At 34.9% G+C, this 23139-nt stretch overlaps 2 protein-coding genes and 1 long non-coding RNA gene across 3 annotated transcripts in view; 2 read left to right on the top strand and 1 right to left on the bottom strand.

Annotated features, from left to right (window-relative positions):
- Brr2 (U5 small nuclear ribonucleoprotein l(3)72Ab) overlaps positions 1-5684 on the bottom strand; it is a 37458-nt gene extending 31774 nt beyond the window's left edge. The window contains exons 1-7 of the mRNA XM_085199882.1: positions 5490-5684; positions 5110-5273; positions 4337-4535; positions 3826-3937; positions 3391-3518; positions 2754-2864; positions 1350-1472 (exon numbers count right to left, since the gene is read on the bottom strand). Coding sequence (XP_085056008.1) covers positions 1350-1472; positions 2754-2864; positions 3391-3518; positions 3826-3937; positions 4337-4535; positions 5110-5273; positions 5490-5534 — 882 coding nt within the window. The 5' untranslated portion in view covers positions 5535-5684. The remainder of the gene's footprint in view (positions 1-1349; positions 1473-2753; positions 2865-3390; positions 3519-3825; positions 3938-4336; positions 4536-5109; positions 5274-5489) is intronic.
- Positions 5685-5752: 68 nt separating this feature from the next.
- Positions 5753-8743, top strand: LOC146530509 (uncharacterized). The gene is made up of 3 exons (XR_014878882.1): positions 5753-7792; positions 7975-8085; positions 8170-8743. It is a non-coding gene; the product is annotated as an uncharacterized LOC146530509 (long non-coding RNA).
- Positions 8744-9477: 734 nt separating this feature from the next.
- Positions 9478-22764, top strand: Kdm4B (Lysine demethylase 4B). Its single transcript, XM_085199883.1, has 9 exons — positions 9478-12269; positions 15471-15493; positions 15654-15778; positions 16219-16363; positions 17105-17212; positions 18425-18496; positions 20061-20172; positions 20571-20648; positions 20845-22764. Exons 1-8 carry the CDS (start codon positions 9764-9766, stop codon positions 20600-20602), a joined length of 3123 nt encoding a protein of 1040 aa, XP_085056009.1. The 5' UTR covers positions 9478-9763; the 3' UTR covers positions 20603-20648; positions 20845-22764.
- Positions 22765-23139: the final 375 nt, after the last annotated feature.

The following is a 23139-nucleotide window of genomic DNA, read 5'->3' as shown; positions in this document are numbered from 1 at the left end:
TCTTTTATCCTCACTCCTCCAGGATTGAGACACATTTTTGAAACACTTTTCCTGCCAGGAGGCTTTGAAATTGTCTTCGAATCCTTGCGTCTAATTCTTCCGAGTATTCGCTTGCAATTGTCAAAAGAAGCTAAAAGAAACTTACACAGATTTATCCATTGTTAACTCGCTTAGGATACGCTCCCAGCGAATATAACATTTCAACAGCGTTAGTAATTATGCTATTACTAATAAATAAAAAAGATTATATAAAAATAGACAGACTTTTTATATGTCGGAGAATAAGGTGGTTGGGACCGGAGCTTGTTCCGATCCCACTTCTGATTGTCATCGATCGGTGTCACGTCAGAGGGACGGGCAACGCCATCTGGTTTTGACATCTAGCCACTATATATATTTGATAACTCGCTCAGGATACGTTCCTAACGAATTTATCGCATTTAAACGAAGGTAGTATATTAATAGATAATATACAACTAAGTAAACTCGGTGAAAACCGATTTATTTAGTAAACTCCGTTTACATCGCATGATATTATGCTGAGAACGTTCCCAAGAGCGTGAAACAAGCGATGAGTCCTCTTGCTTTTTGCAATGCCCGTTAACTGAATAAAATTAGGCCATAACTGCTGAAAATCTGAGATATATACCTAACCTTATTGTAGGTTATAACACAGTCGTGTTCGGTGAAGCTCAGAATCCACTACTGTATTGGTATATATGATACCAAGCAATAGAACAGTATTACATGCATGTAGATACTTGTTAAACAAGAGGTTCAAATGACTCCCCCGTTGTCCATTTTTTACCTTTGAATTTCACAAAAACAAATTGTCTGATGAGGATGAACATCTTTGCTGGAGGCCTTCCCAGGAGCAGGCCCGATATAGAAATCCGGTTCACGATGTGAAGAATTTCCACCTCCAACACTACACTTACCACAGCACTTTCACTTTTAAACAATGTTACTCTGATGGGAAATAACGACGCTATGAGGTAAAAAGCGTAGTGTCGCCTTTTATACGTTCCGGCGCCCTACCACCTGAGACCACGTGACTTCCGGCGATCGCTGATTGGTCGAAAACAGCAACCGGAAGTGAACATCATTGGATAATCAAAGGGAAGTATACAGCGCCCTCTCACAGATGCTGTGCATCGTCACATCCCAAATAATATTAACTTTTGAGAGAAACCACATCTGTAGTTATATTGTTAAGTTCAGCTTAATAATATTAGTATAGATTGGGTTTCTCTTTTTGATTTCGTTTCTCAGTTAGGTCGAAAGCAATTATTTCATAAATTACTGGTTTTGGCCAGAGAAAAAATAACGAAAAAAAAACAAATAAACACCTGTGAAACCATAGCATCAGCAAAATGGCGGGACAATCTCCGTTGTAGCCAATACGCGTCAATGTCCATCGCGTGGAGCACTGTGTCACGACGTTTATGCATGGCGGATTGTTCCTCTGAAAGCTGTAAAAATAAATATAATATAATAAATATAAATTATTATTTTAAGCGAGAATTGAACCTGTTACTTCAGTATTTTGATTTTTATTGATTCTGTGGCCTATGACAAAAGGGTGTAGAAATTAAATTATTATTATAAACATAACAATTTTAAATAATTTTTCAAAATATTTACTGACAAATTGATGGAGAAAAAAAACTTTCTTTATAAATGCTATGTGAAGCTTTTATAAAGAAACCGCGAGCGGGCCGCTAGTTTATCATAAAGTAAACACATGGGACTTTTATTTTTTTAAATTAACTTCACTGAGATGTGTACCATCCAAACGTACACAGTTCTCGAATCTGAATCTCAAATTAGTAAAATCTCGCTGGCACATCGCTCGTGGGATAGCGGACATTTCCTCGCAAATGTTGTTCTCGAGCTGGGCAATTGTCATCGGTTTATTGGCATAAACGCGGCTCTTGAGCCCGAGAAATTCAGCGACTTGAGATCTGTGCTCCGACGAGGCCACGGAATGTCCCCTCGACGCGATATCTATATATAGTTTTCCAGTAAACATTTCGTTTACAACTGCTGAAGACTCATTGGATATATGACATATCGCGCTGTCTTGTTGAAACCAGGTCCAGTCTACAACAGTAGACTTCAAAATTATGTAGTATGGGAAGAAAAAGTTACGTAACATGTCTATATAGTGATCAGAATTTACTTTCTAATGGACCTTGGACGCCCGGTTGGACGCAGGTTTTTGATTCAGTGTCGAACCCGTACACTACAACTTTTTGACCCACGATCTGATAACACTTACACTAGGACATGTAACTAAACTCAGAGCGAAATAGACGCCGCGCAATCGTCGCACGAACAGAACTGCTCACCGATGAAACGCTCCATGGTGAATAAATTTACAAGCTTGACAGGTCCACGCTACCTAGATAGGCGGGAGCGGATAGTGGAGATCCACTACGTGGGAGCGCACTATGCGGGAGCGCCGCATTCCTCTCACGATCAGTCCGATTTTGAAATTCGCATGCCTTTTTAGCCCACTTGTATCCGAGGCCAGTCGTGGCGCGTTAACTTGTGCCAAGTGCGACTGTAAACGCGACTGGTTGTGAATTTTTATTTAAATTTATATTTTCATTTCTTCGAAATGGGGTCGACGCAAAGCATTGAGTTCCGCCACTCAACACTGCACAACATTTATAAAAGTATACAAATATCTAAGCAGATAATTTTGTATAAGATATGATTAGTTAACAAACAACAATAATAAAAATTACATTAGCATGTATAGCGTTCCTCTTGCCTTCTCCATCGCTATCTTCTCCTGAACTCTCTTTCCCGCCTTCTGTCTCTGATACGTCGCCATCTTCTTTCTCTTCGTCGTGGACCTGTCAATAAAATTTATATTTGTACACTCATATTTTTAAATAGACATTTTAATTTGATGAAATATTATGTTTCTTTTGCACAAACTAAATGTATTTATATTTTTAAAGTATTATTTCATAATTATTATTTTTTTTGTCTGTTTCAGATGCGGTTTTCACTATTGGATTCTGGCAAGCTCCCGAAAACATCTATCTCTATGTAAACATTGGTTCATAAATAAAAAAGTCGTATCAATTTAAAGTACTTAGGTTGATATGAATAAACATTTGTATAATTCAAGTGGGCGTAGCCGCATGTGCCTAAGCTGAACATTCTTATCTAAGTTGCAAGCACATACAAAAATTTCGACACAGTTTGATGAGAATGTGTGGCTTTTTGGACAAAGCACTTCAAAGGCAAATAAGATGGCGCAGGTTCAAATTCGCAAAAATATTTAACTTTCCTATGTGATGTAACATTTAAAAAATGTTAAAAATATTTCTTATTCTAATTTAAACTATTTATATAATTAATATAGTTACTAACCTCCCCATAAGCGTCCTCGTCGTCCTCCTCCGACGACTCCTCAAACTGCACATTTATGCCGTAGGTCTCATCTATCTCAGAGTTGCCTTCACCAGATGCACTTATTGTAAAGTCTGTTATTTTTTTACCTGTTTTAGAGATATAGAACTGATTTCAATGTATTATAATTAAGCACAGCATATGTTTTTGATATAAATTTATTATTTATGGTCTCGATAATATTAATTATGTCATTTCCTCACTGGTATACTCAACTCATTCTACACACCATGCCACCTAAATTCGGCAGATAGTGGGTAGAACGGAAGTGTTTTAATGGGAACGGAGTGTCTTAACACTAGGTTCCCAGGTTCTCTCTGCCGTCCCCGCCAGGATACAGTGTGAAGTTATGAAAAAATTACCTTTCACTTCAAGTTAACCATAGAAAAATTTTACCTAAGTTGACTAATAAAGCAAATCTCTCATCTGGAATGGGTCCTAGCAGCATTTCAATTTCCTTCTTCCTTTCGGGATCTTTCAATTTGTCATTTTTGAGTACAACCAGAACCTATTCAAACAAGAAAATAAAATATATTATCATGCAAGGAGCTACATTTTCCTATAGCCAATTAGAAGAAACCTTTCTGTTAATAGCTTTTTAAAATTATATATTCAAACCAGGTCAGTTGTTTCACAGGGGCGCAAATGTCTGACTAGATGTATGATAAGTTGTGGGTTGCTTGAGAAAATGAAATATTTAATATTTCCATTTCTTCGCTCTGGTAACAAAGCAAAGCACAGTGTTGAGTTCCACCACTCACACCTGCAATACCTCTAGGGTTAGGCAGATAGTGGCAAATGGAAGTATCTTAATGGCAAAAGAGTGTCTTAAGACTAGGTTCCCAGGTTCTCTCTGCCTATCCCATTATGTGTAGGATACCCAAAAAAAGTAAACAAAAGGACAAACCTCATCACATGCTCCACATAATATATCCCTGGGCTGGTCTCCTAAAGACCCTTGCATAAATGACAATAACAACTCATATGCATGTCTAGTATGTTGAGCCCTAGGCCTGTATAGGACTCCGGCTGGAGTATCATCTGCCCAGGCTACCTTAGATTTAGATTTGGATAGTTCATAGGATGCTTCATCGCGTTTTTGACGTCTGAAATGAACATTTATTATAAGATCTCAGCTTGCCTATAACTATGGTAAGTTAATTTCTAGAACATATTTCAATGGTAGAATTTGTAAGATCATTTTAAATTTGGTGTAGGTGTTGAAAGAAGCTAGGACAATGAAAGCAAGCCCAGTCACCAAATTCTGAGTTATTTCTTCTATCTTAGAGAAGATTAGTACAAAAAATGTGAATTTCATTTGAATATAGATATAGGTTTACAAATAAAATATTTTCCTTCCTCTATGATGCCTATAAACATGTCTTACAATGAGCAGAAAATCAATAACAAGTCAGTTAGGTAGATAATTTAGTAGTAGAAAGATTCATAATATTTACATCTACATCTTACATACACAGATACAATATCTTACTTACATATTGTAATGATACAACTGTGGCCTGTTTAAAGCAGGAAAGACAAAGGCAGCCTAGTGATAAGACAGTGCTTGTGGAATGTGGTGTTGGGAATGCCCACACCACAACCCACAAGCATTTGAAGTAAAAATAAAGCTCAATAAATTCAGAGAGTGACTTATGGTAATAACAATTTTAAACATACTTAGCTTTCCTTTCTTCAGCCTTATCTGGTTTAGTTCTTTGAGCCCTATCTCCCATGCGAGTTCCAATAAGTTTGCCCGATAATGAAAGGACCTCTCCTGTCGCCTCATCGCGACCTCGTCTTTCTATCAGACGTACATCAGCTTGTAATACGAGATTTGAGTTCTACGAAAAAATTAAGTAGATATGATTACCTTTCATCCAAAAATTTTTAGGCTAGTTATTTTCACTATGCGTTAAACAATTATAATAACAAAGAAATAAACATAGGATTTTAAGCCAAAAATAAATAATAAAATTTAATTTTACTAAACTAATTTATTTAAATTTACTGTAAATTATATTTCACAATAGGTAGAAATATCAAAACAAACAACTTACAGCTTTGTACTCGTATTGCAGCTGCCTAGCAGCCGCATCCGCCATCCTCACGAATTATTTATATAGAAAAGTCGCAGCAAAACACTTGGATTCAAACTTTTTATCATTTACTTATAGAAAAGTCACTATGTTTCTGCATACAAGCATAATCGCTAGCGAGGTTATACAGCCGTCGCCATTTTATGAATTTACAAATTTGACATCTGTCACTATCATATTAAAAACAAAATTGTTAACAGATTAAATTTAGATGAACAGTTATTTCTTTTTAAAAGATTTTATTTAACTTGCAATGTATGTATGTTAGTTCGGGTGAAATCTTTGAGCTCAATTTTGAAGTAGATATTTTCAACCTATTGAGATGAAACTTCACATTTAGTTTGGATGACAATGCACGAAAAAGTATGTGACATCTTGTCATTCTAAATCTATTATGGCAGACTATCCAAGATGGCGCAACAGTTATTTTCAATGTACTTCTACTATATGGGTATCAAATGAAGGGGCTCGTTGAAAGTAACTTAAAAAATAATGTGCCGTTATTCTAATCCAATATGGCGGAACATCTAAGATGGTATAGTTATATGCGCTTCTGTAATATTGCTATTAAATGAAAGGACTTTCCGAGAATAATTATAAAAATAATGTGATCTGTATAATGTAATGTGTCTAAATCTAATATATTATAGCACTATTGAAGTTTTTTGTGCTTTTTATACAATACGCAATATGCAAGGTAGTACTGTCGTCTATGTCGTTATCTACTTTGGCTCGGAGCTCTTTCATGCTGGTCAAGCATACATTGCCTTAAGTAGGGTTTTTAGGAGTTCTCCTTATGGAAGAGCTGGACTGTTCGAAATTAATCGGCAAACAAACTTGCAACAATGATGCGTTGAATAAGATGACAAGACTGAGAAACTTAGACAGCGCTAACTTCTTCTTATTCGCTAACTAAGAAGTAGAAAATAAATTAAAAGCGAAAATCTTTTTTAGAAAAAGCTTTTATTTAAACGCTTTTATGACAAGCTTTTATAATCATATACATTGTGTATAATAAGGTTATAAGTTGATAGATTAAATCTAAAAGAAAATTTTTATTTTCTCCTTTTTAGAGCGTTTAAGTAAAAGCTTATTCTAAAAAAAGATTTTTTAATTTTACCAATTAATATCTTTCGTGTGTTTTTCTTTCTAAGTGACATTAGCGAAATGAATTGTGTTCAACTGGCACGCTCGAAACACATTGATGAAGAATTAAACTCGACTGTAAATTTAAAGATTAAAGCAGGATATAAAAAAATAAACAGTACCGTAACATACAAAAAAACATACGGTGCCGTAATAGGGACTAGAATGATAATAAACTAGCGGACGCGCGCAGCTCCGACTGCTTATTTGCACCTTTAGGTGTGAATTTTAATAAACCATGAAACACGTGTTCAATGAAATATGTTTAAGAGTCTCAATTTCAAATTATATAAAAATCGGTGGCGATTTAAAGATTTTTCCATACAGACTTTCAACCCCTTATTGACACCTTTAGGGGGTAAATTCTAAAAAACCGTGAAACACGTGTTCAATTAAATATTTTTAAGAGTCTGAATTTACAATTTTATAAAAATCGGTGCTTATTTAAATATTTTTCCATACTTTTAACCCTTATTTTACCCCTTTAGGGTTAAAATTTTTCTAAATCCCTTCTTAGTGGATGTCCAGATTACGAAAGTAAACATCTGTACAAATTTCAAGTTTCTACCATCAGCGATTACGGCTGTGCGCGCGTCTTACCTCAGTCAGTGAGGACAAGTCCTTTTATATATATAAGTACTTACATTAACAAAATAAAAAAATGTCCATAAATAATATTCTCATTAAATATGGTAATTTAATTTTTGTCTTTTATTTAATAAAAAGTGGTAATTTATAGTATTGTTCAAAGTATTTGAATGCAACAAATTTAAACACGACATTTTAGAGAACGGTACTTGATAAAATCAATCTAAAAGTACTCTATTTTTTTATAGTTGTAACATTTCGCGCATGTGAGGCATTCTTAAAAAAACTTATGTTTAAATCAGTTTGTTTTTTGTGATAAATGTAAATATATGATCCAGTATAAATTACTTTATATATATTTAATTTGTTGTTAACATTCTGTTGAATATCATTCCGTAACTACCGTAACTAAATCTCATTCATGAAATATAGAAACACACTGTAAAAGATGAGATTTAAACATCTCAAAGCAAAATTTAAGTTAACTTACCTACAATAAAATTACTTTAACCTAACCTGCAACTCGAAAAGTAAGTTCATTCACCCAAATCAGCTGATTCTGACAGTTACGTCATTTATATTGTGAACAGATAATAATATTGTAGCTGACCTTGTGATAGCACTAAAGTCCATTTTAAGATGAATGACCTGGGATTTTAAGCGGGAACAAGAATTACAAAATATGTTTGTGACCTAATAATATTATTTTAAGTTACACGACCAAGGAGAATCACATCAGAATGGGCTCAGCCGGTTGTTAAGTACCATAAATTAGCTACAGATCTGTTAGCAGGTACCTTGTCATGAAATATTTTAATCACCTGTGAGTAGGACATTGTTCACCAGAAATGCGATAATTATAGGTTCGTATTTTAAACAATAATAAATATTTATGGATTTTTTTCAGGTAGAATACATTAAAATAGGTTAAAAATTGAGAATAGAGAAACGATTAACTGAATTATTTCTGGTGTTGACCCTGCTATGCTTACAAGTGAAGACAAAAATGTATCACAATGATAATCACGTGATGTAAACATTGAGTCATTGACTTAGTTGAAACATCGTGGTCATCACAACTTAGGGTTGTGATGTTAATTTGATTTCATAATCATTTTTGTTTTGTTTTGGTGATAGCCCTACATTTTCTGGTCGACAAAATGTTAATATTTATTTTTTATTTTTGATTCACCATATATTCCGCATATGGCAGTATAGGGAACGTGGGAACACTGTATTCCCATTAAGACACTTCCATTTCCCACTTTCCGCTGCTTTGGCATTGCGTGGTGAGCGGTAGAACACAACGCCGTGATTTGCATCGTTACTAGAGCGAGGAAAGTTTTAACTATTTCATTTCCTTACTTGTTTCTTTGTTTATAGTCGCACGCTTTTGCCTTTGGGCCCATTACAATTCATCTTACAAATATTGTTCAATTTGCTACTTTCTTTGATTTTAACTGATTACTTTTGTTTATTTGATTTTGCAGATAACATTAAATTTACAATTGAATAAAAAAAGTAGGGGAAATACCCTGTACCTATAAGAATTTATAGAATACGCATCCAAATCCTGGTAATATAATTGTCTTATTATTCATATTTACATGTTAATTGTTAACGTGTTTCGTCTCATTTACAAAACACATATTTTTAAGTAGCTTTTTGTAAATAGCTTTAATAAAATAATTTTACTCAAAAGAATATAAATTTTAAAATGCTCAAAAATCATAATTTACTTATGAACTGATTTTCATTGTCTGAGAAGTATTGATTTAATATTAAACCGGTTTAGTGTAAAAATAGTTTGGCAGCCCTGATAGTATTATTGATTTTTCTTTAATAGTATGCGTTTTATGTTTATATGTGTACGTGTACGTGGACCTATTTCCAAAACGTCAACATTACAATTATTTCGGAAGTATCAATATAAAGAGTGGTCGATAAATAATAAACAAGATGGCGACACCGTCAAATGGCAGCGGGAATCTGGTGGAAGAATTTGAAGAATCGTTTCAGGTTAGTTAGACTTTCAATTAAAGCTATAATTAATACATAATAATCAAAATAAAAATCCTTTTCTATACATAACCTATTGAAAATATGCGGTAATTGTCAAAACAGTGTTGTACCAACATGACGAACTTAATTATAGCGATGTTGCCATACACTTCTAGTAGAAGCTTCATAGGCTAAATCTATGTATTAATGGCGAAAATATAGGGAGTGCTGTGAGTACGTGACCCGATTTAGTTTATGTAGCTCCGATCGACTCACAATTTTTGTTGGAAGCGCATCTCATTCAAGTCGGCCATCTTACTGATAATGTTTTCACATTACGACGATATTATCTTGTTTATTTTATTTAAAGTTAAGAAAAATTTATAGATTGTTAATTGAAACGCGATACAATTTTATAAACATGATGGTGGACTGTGTGAAATAAACGGTTGTTTCGAAATATTATTAATTTGGACTCGTGAACGTAAAATAACACTATAATGTCGGTGACTGGGGATGATAATCTCACGCAAGGGGGTGGAATGTCGATACAAGTGTTCCGCCCGACCTGGGATGAGTTCAAAGATTTCAATAAATACATCCAGTATATGGAATCAAAGGGAGCGCATAAAGCTGGACTCGCAAAAGTAATTCCTCCACCCGAATGGGTACCACGAAAGAGGGGCTACGATTTGGACGAATTAAACGTTACAATCCCTTCGCCAATATGTCAAGTTGTCACTGGAAAACAAGGTTTATTTCAACAAATTAACATACAGAAGAAATCCATGACAGTGAAACAATTCGCCGTGCTAGCTAACTCAGCGAAATACTGTACTCCAAAGCACACAAATTACGACGATTTGGAAAGGAAATATTGGAAAAATGTGACATACGTAGCCCCTATTTATGGGGCTGATGTGAACGGCAGTATCACCGACCCTGATGTCAAGGAGTGGAATATCAATCATCTAGGAACAATACTAGACTTTGTGAACTCTGATTATGGAATTGAAATAGATGGTGTAAACACAGCTTATTTATATTTTGGTATGTGGAAAACTACTTTTGCTTGGCATACTGAGGATATGGATCTGTACTCGATAAACTATCTACACTTTGGTGAACCTAAGACCTGGTATGTCATACCTCCAGAACATGGTAAAAGATTTGAAAGAATTGCTGCTGGTTTCTTCCCCACCTCTGCGAAAACTTGCCAGGCATTCTTACGACACAAAATGACTTTAATATCACCACAGATTCTAAAACAGTATTCAGTGCCAGTTAATAAAATCACTCAAGGTGCCGGAGAAATTATGATCACATTTCCCTACGGTTATCATGCAGGATTTAATCATGGTTTTAACTGTGCTGAATCGACAAACTTTGCTGCACCACGATGGGTGGAATATGGTAAGCGAGCAATGCAATGTTCCTGCAGTAATGACATGGTCAAAATATCTATGGACACATTTGTGAAAAGATTTCAACCTGACCGCTATGAGCTGTGGTTAAAAGGACAAGATATTGGATGTCACCCTGAACAGCCCGAAAAAATGGTACCTGCCCCACATCCCTCTGGACAGGACATTCTATGTAATAAAAATAACACAGAACTTCCAGAATCCTTCATAGCAGCAGAAGAGGAAGGTTTGAAGAAGAAGAAAAGGCATCCATTACATTTAAAAAGAGCTATGGCCAGTAAAAGTATATCTGAAGGTGCTATAGCAGTTTCTATACTTGGTCATGATGTCATGGATGACGATGAAATGACCATGGCTGAGGGGGACCTAGACATGATGACGTCAATGAAGAGGCCCATAATGCCAATAGATCCTGATGATAACCAGTTAGATGTTTTAGAGGATATTTGGCTTAAAGGTGATGAAATGGATCCCTCCGAGGCACAGTTACCTGATATTGGCTATATTGATTCTGATCGTGACTCAGACTATGTTGCACCTAATACAAAAAAGACAAGGAAGAAAAGAAAGGAAAATATTAAAAAGGAAAAGGAATCAAAAGAAAAAGTGATTAAGGAGGAAGGTGATAATGCTAGTCAAGACCAAGAGAAATCAACACAACCTAAGAAACAGAGAAGAAAAATGAAAAGTAAAAAACTATCAAGTGAACAATTGGTAGATATGGCAGCTGTTATTTCTACTTGGGAGTCCCCACCACATGAGCCTGAACTTGCAATTCCAGCACCTCTACCTTCACCTTCACTGAAGGTAGATCCTTTAAATGATTCTGCAACATCACAGTATACTTCATTAGATACATCACAAGAAATAAAGAAAGAACCCAAAAAACGCAAAACACCTGTCAAAGATGGTGTAAAAATTGAAAAGCTTAAAAAGGAAAGAGCCAAGAAAGATTCAGTAAAACGGGAGCCCAAAGTTAAAACACAGACTGGACCTGGTGGAGAACAGAAAGTAAAGAAGCCTCGCAAGCCAAGGACACCAAAGAAGACTCCCTCTCCCAACTTTGAATATAACTCACCATTACAACCAGTTTTAGATACTGTTTCTTCTGTGTATTCCCAAGGCATCCCATATAAGACTTCAACTGTAACAAGTACTCATTCAACTCTCAGTCATAGGCCTCAAGATATGCCAAGGCCGCCACCGAAGCCCTACGCCGGTCTGCTGCTAGATGCTAATTTACGAGTACCCACAGTTGTACCACCGATAAACAAAAACCCTAGCGCTTTCCAAGGAGAATTTCATAAGTTCATGGAATCTTCACAAAGCCAACTCGCTAAAGAAGTGATCTGTAAAAACTCTCCACAAAAGAAAGTTATAGTTGAAAGTATTGAACCAAAATCATATTCTAGTACTCCAGAAAAGACTCAAGACATACCATTGCCTGTCGGTCAGTATAATGACAGCATATTCATAGACTCTCCCTTAGACTATAGGACTTATCAGTCTCAAGAAAGGCAACATCAGCCCAAGCCTCCTAGTTATCAAGACAGGAGTCGATGGAGGCCTGAACATTATCCGAGTCATTATCAAAATATGCAATCAATGTATGGACAATCGAGTTCCAATCAATTCTTCAGAAGTCCGTACCAGTCACCGTGGTATGGCCACCAGAAATGAGTATTTTAAATTTTATTAGATTAATAATTCGCCCTGAGCACTTAGTGAGATGTAAAATTAAATTTCTCAATACTAAAATGTCTATTAAGAGAATTGTTTAATTTAAATTATGATATAGCTATCATTATTTTGTGTGAATGACAAACCTGAAGTTTTATGTACAATTAATAAATAAAAAATAATAAAAAATAGTCTCTTCTATTATTCCCTCCACAATATTACTGTTTGATTTTTTTTTACCTAGTACTTTAAGTAAAAGGAATAGTAATTAGTTTAAATAATTTTATTTTATTTTTAAAAAATTATATTGCGAGGCTCTTATTTATTAACTTAACTAAATCTAACTATCATTGTACTATTTAGTAAGTAATTAGCTTTAAGAAGACAGGATTAAAAATGTTTTAAAAGTTGATTTCCTTTTTTTTTTAAATTGCGTCTACAAACAAGTACCAATAAGTACAACCTACAAGATCTTAAAATCCTTTATTTTTTTATTTTAATGAAAATTTAAAAGAAGTGGGACAGTGATTGTGGGTTCCATTCCCATTTGGAGGAATGAAATATATTTAATTTTCTCGCTCTGGTAACGGGGCAAAGCTCGGTGTTGGGTTCCGGGAGGGAGGGAGGCGGGGCATCATGCCATGTATATAATTCATAATATGCATTTAATTTAATTATGTAAGGACCATTCATTTAAAGCTAAGTTTGAGATTAAGACTATTCATTTATTAATTTGGGAGCATATTTTACATATGAAATTTTATGGGTTCGTCTGGGGTTAAGGTCGCTACTCCATTGATTGAGTTCCGTCGCTCAACATGCAATATATTTGTTTTATATTATAGGTGAAGGTAGTATCTAAGCTGGATTTCTTTTTAACGTGCATTCTCCTTAGTGTGTTTTCAACGTGACATTGGCGAAGTGATTAGTGCTACTGGCACGCTCGGAACGCCATAAATAAAGAACAACAACAAGCGGGTGAAGCCGCGTCCGGACCGCTAATCTAAATAAAATTTATTATCTGTTCTTATCATAGTAAAAAGCAGCTAGGAATAGGATTTAATTTGTCATTTTCATCAGGCCTAAAATAGTTTGTTTAAGTATTTTATGTTATTTTAGTTTCTGTTTTTTTTAAATTTACAATAATCAATAATTTCACTTAGTAGTAATTTTAGCCAGCATATAGTCAGTGACAAATTCAGTTATAAAATAAATAAACTTATAAATATATACTATATACTTATGTTTATAGTTTTAATTATTTTTTTTAAGAGCATCTTCTCTTTTAATATGTACGTTTATTACCTAGGACCATCGAGATATTGCCTATGAAGTAAGTGGGCTCGATGTCACGTGTTGTCAAGACCGTGATAATGGAAAAAAAATAAATACAATCGTTCCACTTATCGGGACAGAACCCACATCCGTCGCGTTTTAAGACACTCCATTCCCCACTCGCCACCGAATTTTTGAAGGCATTGTGTGTTGTATGGCTGAACTCAACGATGAGCTTTTGCCTTAGGGCCAGAGCGAAGAAACGAAAATATGAATTATCATTCACTCGAGTGGGAATCGAATCCACAACCGTCGCGTTATAGTCACACCCTTGTGCCGCTGCGCCACGCCGGCCTCGAAGTTTACTTTTTATCACTAGAAAATAACTCGTGGGAAAATCTAAATCTATTATGATAGCAAGCATAACTTGTCTTATTGACTCACATTGTTTATCTTTAAATAAACGATAAACGTGTTTCTTTTATCTAATTTAATTTACATAATTGAATAAGTGTTTTGCATTCTTATCAAATAAAATTTTTCTATCCGAGTAAATACTAAGTGACGAAGGCAAATGCCCACCACAAAACCTGTCATTTTAACTATTGCAATGAAACAAAAAAAAACATAATTATAAAATTAATAAAACCCGAAGGTTATGAATGTGTTTAAAACGTTTCAGAAATTGCATTCTGCTAGAATAAAGAGTTACGACAGCGTTTCACACGCCGTCGCGTCGTAGCAATATCACATTCTGGAATATCACTTAAAGAAGGATTTGAAAGATAGGAACGCAGCGGTCATCTCTTCCACCGTAGCGATCATGCCGTCACCATAGCGCAAAACTCCTGACATCCCAATCAATTATGTTCTTCTAATCTAAATATGTAAATTATATAATATCGACCTAAAATTAATGTGTAATAAAGTATAAATGTGTAACTAGTATATTGTAATGTGTAAAATTGTTAAATATAATCTATATATATAAAAGGACTTGTCCTCACTGACTGAGGTAAGACGCGCGCACAGCCGTAACCGCTGTGCGTAGAAACGTGAAATTTAGACAGATATTTACTTTTGTAATCTGGACATCCACAGTATTTAATTGAACATGTGTTTCATGGTTTTCTAGAATTCACCCCCTAAGGGTGCAAATAAGGGGGTGAATGTTTGTATAGATTTTTTTTTAAATCTGCACCAATTTTTATAAATTTAGACTCCTAAAAATATTTCATTGAACACATGTTTCGTGGTTTATTAGAATTCACCGCTAAATAAGTAAGCGAAGCTGCGCGCGTCCGCTAGTAATATAATAAAGCTCGCTTAACACCTTAGATCAAAGTGAAATTTTATAAAACGATGTAAAGTTAAAAATAATATTTTATAATATTTTTAAAAATAATATTTTAGTATTAATTATATGTATAAAAACAAAAATATAATTAATGTATATATAATAAGAAAATTATTATATTAAGATATATATATTATTATATTAAGATACTAGCGGCCCGCTCGCGGTTACACCCGCGTGGACTATGTTATTATTTCTATCTCCATGACTACGTCCTAGTGACGTCTATACAAAATTTGAGACTTCTAGCATTTGTAGTAACGAAGTTTCATACAAACTTTCGACCCCAAAATAAACCCCTTAGAAGTCGAATATTGCAAATTCCCGTCTTAGCGAGCACCTACATCCTATAAGTAACTCCTATGCAAAATTTGAGATTCCTAGCACATGTAGTTTCTGAGATTTCGTGATGAGTGAGTGATCTTTCGATTTTATATATATAGATATATAGATAATCATAAAGTAAAAAAGGGTACGGGTCAAGCGTCTGTAGTGTTGAAATAAAAATAAATATACAAGTTTTGAAAGTTAAAAAAAATCTGAAACACACATACGCAAAGACCCACACAAAACTTTTTAAAGTAGAGAACGGAGAGTCAACACTAGGTTTCCTGACCGAATACCGCTATATGTTATATGATATTTACATTACAGGCGTGCCTAAACGTACTGACGAAGCAGGAGGCGTCGCCATGCGCAGAGAAAGAAGAAGTGAAGGTAGAAGTTGAGAGGTTCATCGACCTCGCAAGGCAAATGGAGGCGTTCTTTTTACAGAAACGGTAAGTAAGTTACAATTTAATTATATATATTTGTTGGGAACGGAGTGTCTTAGCACTAGGTTCCCTCTCCCACGTGTCAACATGAAGATGTTTTTCAATGTATATTTGTTTACGCCTTAGTTACGTCAGGCACTTAAAGTGTGTTATGTATCTTCTCATTCTCATCTCATCACAACTCTTACTTAAGCAGACAGTGTTTTTGTAAAATAGGATCTATCTCCTCTCGGGAGAATGAAGTATTTTAATTTCTTTGCTTAGATAACATACCAAAACGCGCTGTGATTTGCCAATCAACGCACAATGTCTTGAAAATTGGGCGGTGCTTGGGGAACGGAGTGTCTTAATAGTAGGTACCCTCTGCCTTTCTGCTATAAGCGGAATTCATCGTGAAGCTGTCTTTTAAAGAGGTCTATGAAAATTTGGCTTTATTTATATTGTAGGTTTCTTCTGTCAGCTATGAAACCGGAGTTGTTGGTCAAAGAAGATAACAATGAACTCAAATGTGAGTTGCAAAGGAAAGAAGAATTGTTAAGAAGACACTACGATAAGATCAGTCAGTGGCAGAATTTGTTAGCTGATTTGCAGGTATTTCGATGAACTTTTTATTAAACTTAAATTTTTATAAATAGTGTGGATTCAAAATCAATATATCAGTATCATCAAAAATGTCACTAATGTTAGTCCTACGTGAAAACGAAAGTCTATTTAATCTCGGAAAGCAGTTCTGCTCTGTGTGATTTATTAGTCGACTGCCCGTTTCATTAATTATAGATTAAGATACTTCCTAAAATCAAATCAAATCAGCTTCACATTATCCCGCACCCGGCAAGGTAGGAGGCATGACACTCGTTGAGTAGGGGAGACACCAGAGCGAAGAAAATGAAAACGTAAATTTAAATAAATATTTCCTTTCCTCGAGTGGGGATCGAACCCACGACTAGTCGATGTTGCAGCACACTTTGTGCCCCTGCGCCACGACTCCTTCTTATTATATTTTTCATAACGAAAGAAGAAACATTATATTTTTTTGCAGTAATATACAAAAAAATGTTTTAATAATTCAGTGTCATTTATATTCTTTTGTAAAAAAAAATTCTTAATTTTTAAACATATTAACCTTATCGTGAATAAGATTAATTATGTCTCCAAATTCGGTTTTTTTTCTTTTTTCCACGTTAAAAATGAAAAAATGAAAAGCTAGCAATACTGGTAATTTTTTTCCAATACACTTCCATATAGAAAATTCAACAATTTTTTTGTTAACCTGTTTTCGTACATCTTAATACGTAAAATTAATGTATTTGCCACCTTTAAACATTACTCTAGGGCCACACTCAATACAACAAGTGCCAGCAGCAGACCCCCACACCGACTCCAATGCAGCAGGCCGCGTCTCCCATGCAACAGACCTGCAGCGTGCAGCAAAGCGTGCAGGTGAGTGTAGATAGAGAATGTAGCATTGAGATACTATTACAATGATGATTTGAATGATACATGACAAAAATCAATTCAACCACTACACTTTTAACAATTTTAAGGTGCTATTCCACAATAAGGAAAGAAAAATACTTTTTAGAAAACGTATAAAAAATTGAACGTAGTGGCATTTGAGCCCGCGCCTCTTGGAGGCCGTCCAAGGACGGTTATAGGACGACTTATATATGTTGTTAATTGTAACAAGCGTATAAGAATTTCGACGTAACTTGATGAACGTATGGCTTTGTGGTCAGAGCGCTTGGAGGGTTTCCATTCATTAGGCATTCTTTCTCGCGAAATGATAATTTAAGTAATTATCTTTGGGAAGCGGAAATTTCTAAAAATCTCCCTACAGAGATGCTAATAACATAAATAAGTTGTAACAAGCGTATAATATTGTCGACGTAGCTTGATGAGGACGTATGGCTTAGGGGTCAGAGCGCTTCGATAGAATAAGGACGAAGGTGTTAATTTCCAGAGAGACATTGTGAGTTAAGTGGCGTAACTCAATGCCGCACTTTGCTCACTTATAGGGAAAAGGAGACGGGAACAGCATATAGGGTAAAATATTCCCAACTCATATCTAAAGACATTAATCAAGATGCCTCAACAGTTTAGACGTAGGATTTCTTTTTCATTTCACGATGTTTATCCGTCCCGTATTTCATGTGACGCAGTTACGCAGACCAATAACGCTTACTACTACAAAAATACTACTAAAGGTTAAACAACTTTGAACTTTATCGCCAATACCTTCGATTCGATTTCGGAATGAGGCGTGTGCGGCGGTGTCCCTGCGGATAGGTTTAAGTGTGCGTCGTCCTTAACAAATGGCGTTTTATTTTACAACGATAATTTAATTATTTATCTTGTTTGAAAAAAAAATCTATTTTGGGAAAAGAAATCCTGTTTAGAAAAAAGATGGACTAAATGTATAGACTTGTTTGGAGACGTTGTAGAAAAATAAATTACTTTATAAACTCTAAACACCGTATTACTTAGTTTATCATTACTTTTGGATCGTTGAAATACGTTTAAAGTGGTGCTGACAAAAACACTGCGGGCACGTTTTACAATCAGTCGCTGTCCTAACGAATGTACACAAATTCATATTTTCTTGTCTATTTTTTTATTGTTTTTCTTCCATTTTATCCCAACTTTTCTTGTCAGGCTCAACAAATGGCAGCAGCAGCTGCAGCACAACAGGCCGCTTTGCAGCAGCAGGCTTTACAGCAGCAGCAGGTACGACCTCCCCATCCACCTGCCTATCCTGCTTCTGTGCAGAGGAGGTAGAGGGAGGGTAATGGGTAAAGAGATTAGGAGTTACGACTAGAGAGTAGGAAGAGGGAAAAATGTAGGGTAGTTGTAATGTTAACAATATGTGTTAATACTATAAATTAATATTATTATAGCATCAGCAGATACCTCCCTATACACCTGACTACTCTGTCTGTGTGCAGTGGTGGTAGGGAGAGAAGATATGACAGAAAAGGGGAGTTAGGACTAACGATCTACATCTTTTATTCCTCCTTCGTTTCTCCCCTTCGATCTTTTCTTCATCTTACAACTACGCTACGGTATCGTTAATCTTCAGACTACCCTACGGTAGTCAGTCAGTCTGTCAGTCAGTCAGTCAGTCAGCCAGGAGCCAGGAGTAACTAGATTTTATTTCATGTTTTGTTTTTATTTTGACACTTTTTTAAAGGATTGCTTAACTATTTTTTTACTTTATATTTTTAAGGAAAAACGGGAGAGGGAAAGGGGGAATAGGATTCAGTTGTAGGGTAGTTGTTGTAAGGTCAACAAGATCTATTGAAGATATTGTATAAAGTAATATTGATCTAAACTTTTGAATCTGTTTAAGATATTTGTATGTTGTATTACGATGTATTTGTTATGAACATACATAGTTCTTTTGGGTGTAAGCCTTTATTCTTTTTTATTTTGGAGAAAGTTTTGATTTATTTAAGTTAAGAACTGTATTATTTCTTAAATTTGTCTCAATTTGTATAATTGATGTTCTCTTAATTAAAAAACAACTATTTTTATCTAGAAACGAAATGTGGCTTTCGATTCTTAACTTACAAAAAGAGATATTGAGATCATTTTTATTAGTTTAGTTTTCTAAATAATAAATAAAAGCTAGTTTTAATTTTATTTTTGTTTTGGCACCTTATTTATGTATTCTTTTTTTAGTTTTGTTACAATTTTCAGTTTGCGAATATACGGATAGTGTATATTTTATTTTGTTTTATTTAACTACCTGCACCTTTTATTATTTATATTTAGTTTTGTGAGCACTTTTTAAAGGTAAGCTTATTTTTATTAATTTTAGATATTTGTTTTTATTATCGCGTAGCTTTTTTTTCAATTATACAAAAATATTATTTCTCTGTGATATGAATTGGAATGGTAGAGAAATTAGTAGTGTTTTTTTAAATATTATAATTATACATAAGAACAGTTTTTTTTATGTTAGCTTAATTTTGTTTTGTATATTTTGTTGGTAGCTATTCAAGTATAGATCCTATGCTATATAGCCATCATTTTTATATACTTTTTTATTTTTATGGGTCCATACCCAAAGCGTAAAAAGGGTAGTATTACTAAGACTTCGCTGTTAGTCTACCCGTTAGACAATTGAAATACTTAAAAACCGAATAAAATAAATATACGAGTATAAAGGGTAAGTACATACCTACAACAAACGTGAACACTTCGTAGGCGAGTCCGACTTGCATTTGGTCGGTTTTTTAAATAACATATTAAAAATATGTACATTTTAACCTATTTTTTCATAAATTAGATGCAAAATAGTCTAGCCCAAGGCATGTTCCTGACGGGCGGGCGTGGGGGCTACGCGGGCACCGCCTTGCAGGGACCGCTCGCTTATTTGGAGAAAACAGCCACTAATATAGGTTAGTGAAGCAGTGATTTTTTTTGTGGTTCTGTTATTTTAAATATTTTAAAATGTTTTCCACGTTTAGGAAAGAAAAATATTTATTTAGAAAAAGTATATGAAAATATATTATAATAAAAATTCGGCGTTGAGTTCCGCCACTCAACACATAATGCCCCCAGAATTCCACAGAAAGTGTGGAACGAAAATGTACTAATGGGAACGGAGTGTAGGGAACACTCCGTTCCAGGCTCTCTCTGCCTATACTGATATGTGCGGGTACTTCACAGCACAGCTAAAAAAAATCTTAACTAACAGTTTTTTATTATTTTCTCGTAACTATTAATATTTTTATAATATCGAGGGTATTTATAAGTATTTAATATATGAAAAATATTTTTAACGTGTGTTTTGCAGACATGGTGGGCTTGGGCGACGGGCGCAGGTGACGCGGCCGCGGGAGGGGCAGGGGCCGGGGCCGCGGTCGAGGCCGAGGTAACAGCTTAAAATGACATACCTGCTAATATGCTTTTAATTTAACTCCTATCTTCACATTCTGGTACGATAGAGCGCGGCGTTAAGTTTCGCTATTTGAAATTGAACTGGGAACTGAATTTGTATAGAATAGAATAAAGTAAGTAGTTAATATGTTTTTTTTTTGCTTTATTTTATTGTTTATATATTGTTATAGGTCGTGGTGCGTCCCCTGAGTATGGCGGCAGTATGACACCGCCGTAGCGCCCCCTCCCGGCGCTCCTCATGCACTCACACACACGTATAGTCCGTAGAAAGCTCATGCATTCACTGGTTTAAATTATATGTTATTAATTAACATTACTGAAGGTAATTAAAATTTATTTCTCTAAATTATGAAAACAAAAAAGAGAAAAAAATTGTCCTACACTTGTTTTTAACGTTGTTTTTTTAGCAATTTTATATCATATCTAATGAAGAAGGTAAAGGAATTTTACAAAATGTGCCCACGTTGTGTCTAATTATTATTATAAATATTTTGTTAACTTAGATTCGAAATAAAATATATTTACTAACAGTTAATTCTTGTAATACTTATTAAAAAAAGCAGTGGGTTGTCATTGTAAAGAAATAATTCATTCTGTCATACAGAAAATATGCATAGATTTCATTCATTCATTCATTCATACACAGATAATTCATACTATAATTGTAAAAATATAATATGGAAAAGAAAATTTATAAAAAGTATATTATAAAATTTTCTCTTTAGTTTATTTAGTAATAAGTAATTAAGTAAATATTGTTACTGTGTATAGTTATTCGTAAATGCATTTTTTGTATTTTCAACTCTAACGGAGGGGTATCTCTGAGTGTTATACTTATTGCATGATATTAAAAAAACGCTGTTATTCCACACTAAGGAAAGACCAATAATTTAGAAATCAGAATCATATATTTGTATTGGAGGTCCATCATGGAAGGCTTGTTCGAAGCGACCCCTGCCAGCCCTTACGAGGGCTGCAACGATCCATCAGCCACGTGCACATCGAGAGAGTGCTCTGATAGGGCGTCCCCCCAAGGCGTCGCGCACCAGTGTGTCTCTGCTGGTGTGTCGAGTGGCGACGAATGCGGCGTTGGGGACCGCTTTCCAACACGCCATGTCCGGAAAGGCGGGAGGTGCTAGCGAGGATGTCACAGTGAGAATGAAGAAGAACGTGCTCAGCTGGTTTGGGTGAATGAATGATGAAAGAATGGCAAAAAGATCTATGACGAAAAAATGAGCAGTAAGGGAGGTAGGGGGAGACTTCGGTTGACTTTCGAAAACACAGTATCAAAGATACTGGAAGAATGTCACGTAAAAAGCATGAGGATCCCCCGGAGGGTATGTATGAAGAGGTTGATGAGAGTGGACGAGGCGAAAGAGGTATATAGAGACCGTCGCGTTTGGCGCTCCGTTCTCTCTGACTACCCCGCTAGGGATAAAGCGTGAAGCTATGCATGTATGTATATTTGTGTTATAGTTCTTATTCACTTTGTATCTCGCATATGCAGGGCATGCAGAGGGAACCTCGGAACTTAGTGTTAAGACACTTCGGCCCAATTAAGATACTTCATTTTGTCACTTTCCGCCGAATTCTGGAGGCATTGCATGTGGCGCGGCGAAACTCAACGCCAAGCTTTTTATGAGAGTGAGGAAGTGAAAATATTAAATATTGAATTTCTGCAAGTGGGAATGGAACCCACAACCAATTTAACCCCACGTCTGGCCATATATATTATTTTAAGACTAAATAAAAGGATTTCGAATATATCAATAACAGAATGCAATTACGAACCGCTTTCAATAAAAGAAACTTAATATCTTCAAATGAAATTTAAAAGTAAAGTTCTTGTTATCATCATATTTTATTTTAGTTTTCTATAAAATATTGGTTTAGTTTAAGATTTAGAAATATAGTAAGAATATTTTTTATGATTCTAAAAATAAATGTATGAAAGTAAAAGATAATAAATAAAGTAAGAACTGAAAAAAATAATTGTATCATTATCATTCATTATATCATAGAATTAACATAATATTATATAGATAATTTAGAGTAGTATATTTACTGAAAAATAAATGATGTAAAATATATAATTGTTAATTTTATTTCAACTATAATAATCCAGGCCCCGTCGTGGCGCCGGGGCCCAACGACGGTTGTGGATTCGATCCTCACTCGAAGAAATGAATCATTATTTATTAATATAATATTTTAATTTGTTCGCTCTGACACCGAGGCTATCCTGCTGTATGCGGGCCACAGCGTGAAGGTGATAAAAAAGTAGTAGTTTGTTCGCTTTAATAAATCTCAGGAACGGATTGGAATTGACAAAACATTTTTGTGTTGTATAACTACTCTATTTATCGAGGAAGGTTTATAGGTTGTATTATTGTACTTGACGTACATATCGATGTAACCCACTAGACCTATGGAGAGTCTTGAATGCGTCATGTTTCGCAAGTAAA

This window comes from Heliconius melpomene, chromosome 17, assembly GCF_056956725.1.
Source record: "Heliconius melpomene rosina isolate 202511_hmr_F chromosome 17, ASM5695672v1, whole genome shotgun sequence".
NCBI lineage: Eukaryota > Metazoa > Arthropoda > Insecta > Lepidoptera > Nymphalidae > Heliconius > Heliconius melpomene.
Note: the sequence above shows the minus strand (reverse complement) of the source record. Positions and strands in the feature narration are given on the sequence as shown.